Here is a 12,076-nt window from a genome sequence, read left to right as displayed (position 1 = left end):
TTGCTGACTTTTGCAATGTCATTCAAGAAAGCACCTGTTTCTGCATGTTTATTGATGACACCAAGTCTTGTCTTTTCCTCTGTCTCTAAAATGTCAAATTACTGAGCTGACAGAGTACTTGATGATCAGAGGTTTCCTTCAACTAAGTATTGGGAACATTTTAAAAAAACATTCTCAAATGGCTCTTCCTCACTACTGACTTTGTCACTGCATGAAAATGAACAATCTTGGAACACTGTTGACCTATTTCACTTGGATAACTACTAAAATTGCTGAAAACCGCCATGTTCAGCTTTTCTACATATTTGTTCTCTTTGCAGTCTTGACTATTGTGATGCACACTTAGCCAGCTGCCCTCAGTCTTGATAAAATTACGTTCTTTTGCATTGTCTCATTCACTTATCGCCCCTACATTTGTTCCACACTTACTCTTAGTTAAGGATATCTTAGTTTAATGTCCCACTATGCAATCCCTCAGTAGCCTAACCCTCCCTTTGTCTGTTAATTTCCTGCAAACCATAACCCTCCAAGATATTAAAGCTTTGCCATTTCGAGGATCATGATTATCCTCAGTTTTAATCAGTCCACCATTTGAATATTATTGCCTCTTTTGCCAAGCCCTTGTGCTCTAGAATTCCCTTTTAAAATCTTTCTTCCTTCAAACCTAAGTCTTGCTGTAGCTTTTGGTAATTTGTCCTATATTTCATTCGATGGCAGAGTATTGTATATTGGCCAACAAACTGTCTTGATGTCATTAAATTAAAGCTGAGATATGAATTCAAGTTGGTTTTGATATTTTTTAGCATTCAGAGCCGAGTCGAGGTAATATTGGCAGGTTATCTGACAGCAGGAGAAATCCCAATTAAACTAATTCATTCTATTTCAACATCAATCATCTGGACTTCATGGCCATGGTCGTTTAATGTTGATCAGAATACTTTGGCCAATAGTGGACTATTTAATATTGTTTTACTGATATGTTCCTGCCACTTAATTGTGCAGTTATATTTTTATGGGATTCTTAGTCCAGTGACTTAATGACACCATCATTGTCAAGATAATTTTGTTACCACAACTACAAAATTTAAGGTAAAAAGGCTAGCAGATTGGAATAATTAGAAGAAAATTGCTGCAAGCCTCCAGAACATCAAGAAGATTAAGAATAAAAGATTAAGTGCATATTAAAGTTCCTGAAAGATGCAAGGTGCAACAGTGACTTGTAGAGTAATAACTTCAAATGTAACCAATTGTAGCAAATCTAGATTTAAAAGTTTGATATTTTAAACATTGTGGTATGTAATTTGGTTATAAGGAATCTGATTGCATCTTTCTCATCCCTTCCCATCCTCCCTTTCAGGATGTCTGTATTTGGTGTTGATTTCTTCTAAATGATTTCAGCAGGCTGGTCGGAGAACTCCACTCATAAGAAATGCATCCGTTTTTGGACAGAATGAAGGACAGCAGAGATTCATACCATCATTGAAGCATTCATTGCAGCTGAAGAGGTGAGGAAATAGATGAAGGCGCTAGAGTTTCATCAGTGATAGGAGCAGAATTAGGCCATTCAGCCCATCAAGTCTACTCCACCATTCAATCATGGCTGATCTATCCCTCTTAACGGTCATTCTCCTGCCTTCTCCTCATAACCCTTGACACCTGTACTAATCAAGAATCTATCTATCTCTGCCTTAAAAATATCCATTGACGGCCTCCACAGCCTTCTGTGGCAATGAATTCCACAGATTCACCACCCTCTGACTAAAGAAATTCTTCTTCATCCCCTTCCTAAAGGAATGTCCTTTAATTCTGAGGCGATGACCTCTGGTCCCAGACTCTCCCACTAGTGGAAACATCCTCTCCGCATCCACTCTTTCCAGGCCTTGGTGGGGGAATCGTGAGAAGAGAGGTTTAGGGATGGAATTTATGTTTGATATGGTATAGATTGATTATCTTGCAAACAAATTTCCTTTTCCCCTTATTGTTGTTTTTTCAGGAATTCTATTCAGCATAATTTTTCCAGAATTCCTACACAGACGCGCCAAAATAAAGAAGCACGGCAAGCAACCTTTCTTTTCAAACGAGGCCTGAAGGTATGGAAGAGCCCGCGCAAAACAAGGTTCTAAAATTGTGTTCACATTTGATTAAATGGATCTAAGAATAGGTGTTGATTACATGCGTTCAACGTGAACAGTGTGGAAAAATGGAATAAGTAAGAGCCCGAAGCATTGAACAAAACGTGAATTTATCCCATGAGCCCAACACTTGCGTGAGAATGCCAGTTTCCTTCCAAAAGGGGATTGCTCGTAAGTTTGGTTCCATACAAAGTTGTTGTCAGGGAAAATAGGTCTAATTGGCCATTATCCTTCACCTCTCCTTGCCTGCTGCCATTTTGAAGACAGCATCCTCGACATCAAAGGTAATTGTTTATTTATTCCAGCCCTTGTGTCCTTTATCATCCTTTTAAGCTTTTACTTAATCTAGGCAAGGAACTTTAAGTTTAAAAAGTAGTGCATTTTAATTTTAAAGGTGCCACCTCAAGACAAAAATCTTCATGAATTCATTACTTATGTATGAAATAAAAATATTTATTCCATGTAACAAAAAAAATCTGAGTATCACAGTTTCATGTCCTTGCAAATTTAGTTGAGTCATAGAATCACACAGCACAGAAAGAGGTGCTTTGGCCCAACTAGTCCTTGCCGACCAAGAGGCCCCATCTAGGGTAGTCCTGCCTGCCGACATTTGGCCCTGATCCTTCTAAACCTTTTCTATCCATGTACCTGTCCAAATGTCTCGTAAATGTTATTATAATGTATAGGATGTGTTGGAAAGAACTGCCAATGCTGGTTTAAATCGAAGGTGGACACAAAATGCTGGTGTAGCTGGCAAAATGTGTAGGAAAGGACTCTGTCCCACCCACTCCCCTGACATCAGTCTGAAGGAGGGTCTCGGCCCGAAACATCACCCATTCTTTCTCTCCAGAGATGCTACCCGTCCCGCTGAGTCGCTCCAGCATTTTGTGTCTACCTTTATCATCATATAATTCAGTTGCTTCCATGCTTTGTGTAAGTACACAACACACTGATATGCTGGTGGGGGGGGTGAGATCAATAAACAAGTTCGTCTATTTGCAAGAGTTTGTACGGAAATGAAGCACTGAGTATACGTTGAATACCACTGTCTGCATAAATAACTCACAGCGGCACGGTGGTGCAGCGGTGGAGTTGCTGCCTTACAGCGCTTGCAGCGCCGAAGACCCGGGTTCCATCCCGACTACGGGTGCCATCAGTACAGAGTTTGTACCTTCTCCCCATGACCACGTGGGTTTTCTCCGAGATCCTCAGTTTCCTCCCACACTCCAACGACGTACATCGTACATAAGTAATTAATTCATGAAGATTTTTGTCTTAAGCCATCGTGAGGTTGGGAAATTGCGTATTCTGCTGGTGCTGACTTTTCACTTAAAAGTTTTGTTTTGGGACGCTATGCCTCTTTGTCTGTTCAAAATCGCTTTCTCTATTTGAGAGATGGAAAAGGGAAAATATTGATAACATTTTAATATGCTAACAATATGAAGATATCTGAAGCAGTCAATGATATGACATGTACTTTTACACTCAGGTACATATGCAAACTGAGCAAGGGATGAAAGGAACATCAATTAAGAGACAAACGAGACAGTGAGTATAAATATTGAAAAGAATTTTAAATCTATCCTGCAGCAGCTTATAATATTTTCCACACTTAGATACATTTTCAGGTTAAAGGATGCTTAAGCCATGCTCTGCTTAAACAGTATGCATCTTCTGAAAAACAACTTCATGAGTGAAGGCAGAAATGACTACTCAAGACAAAATTGACCTGCTGAGTTACCCCAGCGTTTTGTGATACCTTCGATTTGTACCAGTGTCTGCAGTTATTTTCCTACTCAAGACAAATCGCATTTATTGTCATAAGCACAAGTATGGTGAGCTGTAGCCACGCATCACGGCCATATAGTCTCAGAAAACATACACTTTTCATAAGTTATATGATACAATACGATTGAACTTTATTTATCCCAGGAGGGATATTGATCTGCCAACAGTCATAAAAACACAAAATACATGAAACATGAAATTAAAGTGATGAGTGGAAAGGATTGGGGATGTGCAAAGATTGGGGTGGGGTGGGGGGGGGGAGGGGAGTCAGTCTCAGTCTCAGTCTACCCCACGGCAGAAGGGGGAGGAGTTGTACAGTTTGACAGCCACAGGGAAGGATCTCCTGTGGCGTTCTGTGCTGCATCTTGGTGGAACCAGTCTGTTGCTGAAGGTGCTCCTCAGGTCGACCAGTGTGTCATGGAGGGGGTGAGTGTATTGTCCAAGATGCTCCACAGTTTGAGGAGCATCCTCCCCTCCAAGACCGCCTCCCATGAATCCAATTCCGCCCCCAGCCAGCCTTCCTGATGAGTTTGTCGATCCTATTGGCGTCCGCGGCCTTCACCCTGCTGCCCCAGCACACGGCAGCGTAGAAGATACCACTGGCCACCACTGATTGGTAGAACATCTGCAGCATTTTACTGGAGACATTGAATGTGCGGAGCCTTCTCACAAATTACAGCCGTCTTTGTCCCTTCTTGGACAGGGCCTCAGCGTTCCTGGACCAGTCCAGTTTACTGTCCAGGTACACTCCAAGGTATTTGTACTCCCTGGTAAACTGCACATCCACACCATTGATGGAGACAAGACAGTGAAAAGAATAAAACTGCAAAAACTACCTTGGCAAATCTATGGGCTTTGTGTATCTAAGTATAAGACATTAGTGCAAAATACAACAGAAACAGGTCCATGGTAATTTTATGCAATTTGTTCATTATACTTGACACATATCGAGCTATCTTGCTATTGGATTTTTGGAATCTTTGGAAGCAAAATGTGGCATTTTAGGGTAGGTGCTTGGCTAAATGTTTTAGGTGGACCTACCCCCAACCAATCTGGTCTCTGGTCTGATATCCTGTGCACGAATTGTAATGCATTGTCACTACAAAAGTTAAGATGTCCATATTACTATGTGCCTGAAGGCATAGAGTAGTAATATGGACATCTCCCCCTCCCCCACGTTCTCCAATGACTTACTTCAGACTGGTACGTGTGATTATTAGCTTTTGACACAACTGCTGGGCAATGACCATCTCCAACCAGAGAGTGTCCAAATACCTTTGATGTTCAATGGCGTCATCTCCAAGTCCCTAATTACACATGTCCTGTGGATGATCAATGACCAGCAGATCGTGTAGGTCAGATGCTGGGTATGTTGTGGCAAGTGACTTGTCTCCAGTCACCCTGAACCCTCACATAGTAGTTGTTGGCTGCAACCCTCCCCCCATTGACGAACTGTACACTGCAAGGGCCAGGAAGCGAGCGGACAAGATCATCTCTGACCCCTCTCACCCTGGCCACAAACTCTTTGAAGCACTTCCCTCAGGAAGGCGACTCCGGACTGTCAAAGGAGCCACAGCCAGACATAAAAACAGCTTTTTTTCCCACGAGTAGTAGCTTTACTCAATAACCAAAAGTCTGTAGTCTCTTTTTGCTCTGGTTTATTTCACTCACATGTTTAAACTGTAATGTTGTATTCTTAATGTTTTAATGTTTTATGCTTTATTCTTAATTGTTTATTGTATGTTCATGTTGTTACTTGCGAACGGAGCACCAAGACACATTCCTTGAATGTGTACATACTTGGCCAATAAACTTCTCTCCTGAGATGCTGCCTGACCTGCTGAGTTACTCCAGCATTTTGTGAATAAATGGCCAATAAACTTATTCGTTCATTTATTCATTCATTCAAGACAAATCAGCAGTGGGATGGATATATTATCTACTTGCTTGGATGAGTGTCTGCCAAACAATGCTGGAGAAACTTGATAACATTTGGATATAAAGCAACTTGACAAGCATCTCATCCATCCTAACAAAAAAAATCCACTCTGCTGGTGCAGTGTGGCCATTTGCAAAATGTACCACAGTATGGCACGTTGATGATATACCTCCCAAACCCAGGGCCTCTACCATTAAGGATTTTCACAGCAGTCACATGCAAATATTTATCAGCTGCAAGTTCCCGCCAAGTAATCCCCTTGGAAATATGTACATTCGTGTCACTGGGTCTAAATCCTTAAATTCTCAACCCAATAGTAGAACATTAGAATCAACATTACCCCAACAGTTCAAGAAGATACATCTTGGACAGTTCAGTATGGGTAAAAATTGCCAACAATGCCGATGTCCAAAAATGTTATAATTTATATGTTTATAAAGCTGACTGCATAACATCTTCAGAGTTCAATCAGTCCCATTGATATTTAATTCAAAGAACTTTAAATGAGTGGAAATCAGTGTCTTACACTTGCCATTCTAATGAAACATCATCAACCTTAAATGTTCCCTGTATTTTTCTTGACAGGTGCTTTAGTTAATTCAGTTTATTGTCAAGCGTACCGAGGTGCAGTGAAATGCTTTTGTTGCGTACTAACCAGTAATCGGAAAGACAAAACATGATTCCAATTGAGCCATCCACAGCATGCAGATAGATGATAAGGGATAACTTTCAGAGCAAGGTAAAGTCCAATCAAAGATACTCCAAAGGTCTCCAATGAGGTAGATTGTAGCTCAGGACTGCTCTGTAGTTGTTGTTAGGATGGTTCAGTTGGGAAGAAACTGTTCCTGAATCTGGAGGTGTGTGTTTTCACACTTCCAAAACTCTTGCCTGATGGGAGGGGGAAGAAGAGAGAGTGGTTCGGGTGAGACTTGTCCTTGATATTTTTGGTGGCCTTGCCAGAAACATAGAAACATAGAAAATAGGTGCAGGGGTAGGCCATTTGGTCTTTCAAGCCAGCAACACCATTCAATATGATCATGGCTCATCATCCAGAATCACTACCCCCATCCTGCTTTCTCCCCATATCCCTTGATTCCGTTAGCCCTAAGAGATATATCCAACTCTTTCTTGAATACATCCAGTGAATTGGCCTCCACTGCCTTCTGTGGCAGAAAATTCCACAGATTCACAATTCTCTGGTGAAAAGGTTTTTCCTCATCTCAGTCCTAAATGGCCTACCCTTTATATTCTTCAACTGTGACCCCTGGTTCTGGACTGCCCCAACATCGGGAACATTTTTCCTGTATCTAGCCTGTCCACTCCCTCAATAATTTTGTATGTTTCTATAAGATTCCCTCTCATCCTTCTAAATTCCAGTGAATATATGCCCAGTCGATGCATTTGTTTCATCATGTGTCAGTCCCGCCATCCCAGGAATGAACCTGGTGAACCTACGTTGCACTCCCTCAATAGTAAGAATTGAGGTGTGTGAAGGGAGCGTGAAGTGTAAATGGAGTCAATAGAAGGGAGGTTTATTTGTGTGTTAGGAAAATAACTGCAGATGCTGGTACAAATTGAAGGTATCACAAAATGCTGGAGTAACTTTGCAGGTCAGGCAGCATCTCTGGAGAGAAGGAATGTATGACGTTTCGGGTCTGACAGTCTGAAGAAGGGTCTCGACCCGAAACGTCACACATTCCTTCTCTCCAGAGATGCTGCCTGACCTGCTGAGTTACTCCAGCATTTTGAGATACCTTTATGTGTGTGATGGTCTGGACTGTGTCCACAATTACTTGCGGTCTTGGATGGACCAGTTCCCAAACCAAACTGTGATGCATCCCGATAAAATTATTTCCACGGTGCATCTTCATATGTCGGTAAGAGTTGTAGGGGACATGCCGAACTTCGTAAGCCTTCTAACAAAGTAGAGGCATTGGTGTGCTCTCTTGGCCATTTCTTCAATATGTGAGATCCAGGAGAAGTTGTTGGTGAGATTGACTTCTTGGAATTTGAAGCTTTCAACCATTTGTACTTCAGCACCATCAATACACATGTGTATTGCTTTGGTTCCTGAAGTCAATCACCGTCTCCTTCCTCTTGCCTCACCTCCAAGTGTTTCGAGCATTTTCATTTCTGCATTTTAGATTTTGAACATTTTTTTAAATTTCTGTTTGATTGTTGTATGTCCAAATAAAAATATGATATTGAAGGCAGAGAATCTGAATTGATTTCTAATTGTATTTTCCAGGTGGCCAGTTAATTCTGGTGCTACAAAGGTTGAGCAGTAAGTTCTTGAAATTAACATTGTTGAACTCTATCAAAATGTGCAGAATATCTCAATTATTGATGGGAGAATTAATTATCGATCGTTGAGTGAAACGGTGCAGTTTGCATTTTGGCCAGACAAGTGCCATTTCAACTTTGCCATTTATTGATGTTGCCAATCAAAGTACAAAGAAGGAATTGTCATCACTGAAAACTGCCTAATTCACCCATGTCACATTAATAAATTTATTCAGCATTCTGAGAGTAACAGTGAGGTTTTAAAAGTTCCAGAATGTGGAATTATTTTGTATTTGTGGACAACAATAGTAATTTATGAAACCTGATTGACTCGTGACAAGACAAGGAGGAATAGCATGCTGGGTTAATGTCCATATCATGACATAAAAGTGTAATTCTGCCCTTTGAAAGTCAAAGTTTACGTGGTTAGGTTAGCAGGCCACCAATGTGAAATTTAAAACAATAAGCAGCCTTCCGAAATGTCATTGTGGACATAATTGCATCGTCACCCAGAGTTTCATAATGACCTTCATGGAAATGAAGCCAGCTTACAGATGATGGTGCCTGTGGCATGTTTCCGTGCTGTATCTCTAAACTAGAGTAATCAGGAAGAGATTACTTCCTCTCTTGAGGTGATTGAGAGAAACTTGAGGAGAACAGTTGTACTTCACTCTACCCCCTCCCCTCCCTCCCCCCCCCCCCCCCCCCCCCCACACACACAAACACACACAATAGGTGAATAGAAATGAGTTCTATGAACTGGTACGAGTGATTCTCTTGCTCCACAACAATACAAACTATAAGAATTTAAAAAACTAAAGAATTCATTTGTTAATGTTGTTATTCATTTAATTTAAAGCACAACTAACTTGTGTTATTTCTTTCTTTCAGAAGTCGCGTTCCTAGTACCAGCAGAGGTGTATTGACTGTGTCTATCCAGAACCCATCTGCCAAAAACACAGAGTGTGTCTTTTATTTAATTATGATTACATTGCACTTTTGAACTGTCTTAGCATACTTGACTTTTAAATGAGCTTGTTTCTATTGGGGTGCGAGTTAGTGTTTGACTATTATCTAAATATTTAAACAAGGCACCCATTTCATCTCTGCTTTCTTTAATTTCCACATGCTGTGGTACCTCACCGCTCCTTCTATTGGCCTGTCTGCAGTCTCCATTCCCTCGGCACCAGAGCTTCCCCTTCAGATGTCTCTATTTTTCAGAATTCTCTAGATTTCATTCTGCCTTTCATATTCAATTTCTTTCATCTCCAAAACCCATGTGTGGCCTCTCTCCCTCCATAAGCATTTAATTTTAGCTGGACATATTTTCTTATTCTTGTGAACAGAGTGTATTTCCCCTCCAGATTGCAATTCTTGCTGCATAAATTAAAGTTGTCTTTGTACAAAAGGAAGCGAACATACTTTCTTCGGCATAATCGTTTTTTCTTCTCCCCTAGTTCTCAGAAGTTCCAGATTAGACACCCCCCTTTGATTCCATTTGCAGTAAAGAAAGAGTTGACTGAAAAGAGAGAGCCACCAAAAGGAGTGCCTCTGGAATTTGATATTAACAGTGTTGGAAGACAGGTGAGAATTTACTAATGATTTCTCGCATGTTGTTGAGGTTAGCATTCCTTTTTGTGCAGAACCCCACTCATATCAGTTTCCCATTGGATATCAGTAGAGAACATTCCAATCATAGTGCACTGTTTGAATTGCTGCTGTCTGTACATTGAAATCACTTGTTTTATCAATCTGGCATTTGTCAAAAGTGGAGGCCAAGTATCTCCATGCAAAATGAGTTGAAGCCCCTTCCTATGACTTAGTTTCTGATTGGATAGGTTATTTACTAGCCTGACATGAGGATACCATCACACCAAGCTGGGAGAGTTCTGATCCCAAGTTATACCCACATACCCTTGTCAGTCACTCCCTTCATTTCTATGAGTGTCAGATTATGTTTGTGGAATTGTGCCACACCTTTGGATCACAGAAGCTGAGATTTAGGTCAGTAACATTCAGATAATCTCCTCTGAGCTCTGTGAATTGAACTGGGTATTGTCTTTAAGGCTCTGCAAGCAGACTTGCCAAATTCTTGAGTGAGATGAAGCCAGGTAAAATGCTGCAGGAGTTTATTCTACAATGCAATTAATACATTGTGACTTCTTGCACTTAGGTTATCAAGCCGATTACTGCACATCATCAATCTAGATTACACAGCCGGTAACGCAGCTGCCTTGCAGCAATGGTGACATGATCAATCCTGACCTCCAGTGCGATCTGTAGAGTTTGCTTGCTCTACTCCCTATCACTGTCTTTGGGCACTGCAGTATGGTTGACCTCCTAACATTTCTGTTGTTCTTTATTTCATTTTCTGTGGCACATTATCCCTCTTCATAGCTGTAACATTTTTTTCCCCCCTTCAATCAAAGTTGTAATTGCTGGAAATCTAAAACAAGAACTAAATACCAGAAACACTTGGCAGGTCAGGTTGCACTTTCCATCTGAAATGTTAACCCAACCCTGTTTCACTCTGCACAAAAACGTAAGTGAGTTGCAGTGAGTTGCTGCTGCCTCACTGAGTGTTTTCAGCTTTTTGTGGTTTTGACTCGTTCCTTTCCCACAATCCATTCCTTGGAAAATTGAGTTTTCATTTACATAATTTGACTAGTATTCATTATAAGTACAATATTGACTGTGCCTCAGTACTTTGAGCCTATTTTCTCGCGTCCTTGTATTAAAAAATACCATTTAAGTTATGCCAAACTCATTTCTCAATTAGTTTATTTGCTCGGCCTTTCAAATTTATTCATTGATTTCCCTACCTTTCATATTCAACTAAACATATTTCCTTCTGAAAACTACCTACGTTTCCCTGCTTCTGCCCAGGATATTCAACCCCGACCCAGAGGCTGAAAAGTCAAGTTTACCAAAAGTAGTTCTTCGTCAAGTTTGCTTTTGCATCTTTGGCATCTTTCTGATCGAACCCATCTGGCTTGTACAGGTCCTTCCTTTCCCAGAACTGGACCCAATATCAGTTCCTACCTCCCTCCTGTACTTTCTCGTTACCCAAACATTTCTCTGCACTTTATCAAACATGAAACAGTGGGACAGAGTGGATAACCAACCTTCAGATTTATAAACTCTTTGGGTTTTGTGGGGATTGAGGGTCAAAGATTTGCGGACAACTGGCTTGACGTATATCACAGAATGTTTTTGTCCTTCCCACTAGACTGGTATTACCTTGAACGAACGATTTGCAATTCTGAAGGAACGGAGAGTAGCGGTGGCGTCAGGCAAAGGAGAACGCTTTGTGACTGTGGGATGAATGAGACAACTGACATTCGATCTGGCCGAATTCCTGGGAGCTTGTTCACATGCACCTTGAAGTGATCTAGTGTCGAAAACAGACATTATACATGTGAACCTGGTTGAATGTACTTTGAAGCTGATATTACAGTCAAAAAAGAAGAAACAGCATTTGGATTACGTTTTAAAAAAATAGTTGTTTTTGTCTGAGGAACAGTAGTTAAAGATGGAATTGAACAAACTGTTTTAATTATTACATTGCAAATACAGATTTTTGTTCCTTTCAAGAAACGCTTCAGTTGGTAAAAATGTAAATCCAGCACATTTTTCCCCAAATTTAGTATTTTTTGAAAACTTGTTAAGATCTTAGTCTAGTTTTTTTTTTAAACATTAAAGTTTACCAGTTTCACAGTTTTCCAATAATGATTGTCCAGTAAATAGTCTTTCTCTTCCAAAAATGTCCAGGTACTTGATCATCATCAGTCATCCTTCTCTTTAACAGCTCGAGGAGCCATAAAGCTTCCTCACATTTTAATAATGGATGTTGTACACTAGTTTGTAGAAGATTATTTGTTTCTTGAATGTTTGCAAGGCTGAACATTTTATAATCTTAAATATTTGCAAAGAA

The 12,076-nt window shown here is 40.5% G+C and overlaps 1 protein-coding gene across 3 annotated transcripts in view; it reads left to right on the top strand.

The window, feature by feature from the left end:
- The window catches only part of LOC144599121 (UAP56-interacting factor-like), a 28,457-nt gene extending 16,381 nt beyond the window's left edge, over positions 1 to 12,076 (top strand). The window contains exons 4-10 of one of the 3 annotated variants that reach the window (XM_078409839.1): positions 1,402 to 1,505; positions 1,994 to 2,090; positions 3,622 to 3,680; positions 8,108 to 8,143; positions 9,034 to 9,105; positions 9,600 to 9,726; positions 11,372 to 12,076. In XM_078409839.1, coding sequence (XP_078265965.1) covers positions 1,402 to 1,505; positions 1,994 to 2,090; positions 3,622 to 3,680; positions 8,108 to 8,143; positions 9,034 to 9,105; positions 9,600 to 9,726; positions 11,372 to 11,467 — 591 coding nt within the window. In that variant the 3' untranslated portion in view covers positions 11,468 to 12,076. Of the gene's footprint in view, positions 1 to 1,398; positions 1,506 to 1,993; positions 2,091 to 3,621; positions 3,681 to 8,107; positions 8,144 to 9,033; positions 9,106 to 9,599; positions 9,727 to 11,371 lie in introns of all 3 variants that reach the window. The other 2 variants (XM_078409838.1, XM_078409840.1) reach the window with 2 other exon arrangements.

This window comes from Rhinoraja longicauda, chromosome 13 (genome assembly GCF_053455715.1).
Source record: "Rhinoraja longicauda isolate Sanriku21f chromosome 13, sRhiLon1.1, whole genome shotgun sequence".
Classification (NCBI taxonomy): domain Eukaryota; kingdom Metazoa; phylum Chordata; class Chondrichthyes; order Rajiformes; family Arhynchobatidae; genus Rhinoraja; species Rhinoraja longicauda.
This window is presented reverse-complemented; position numbering and strand designations above follow the sequence as displayed.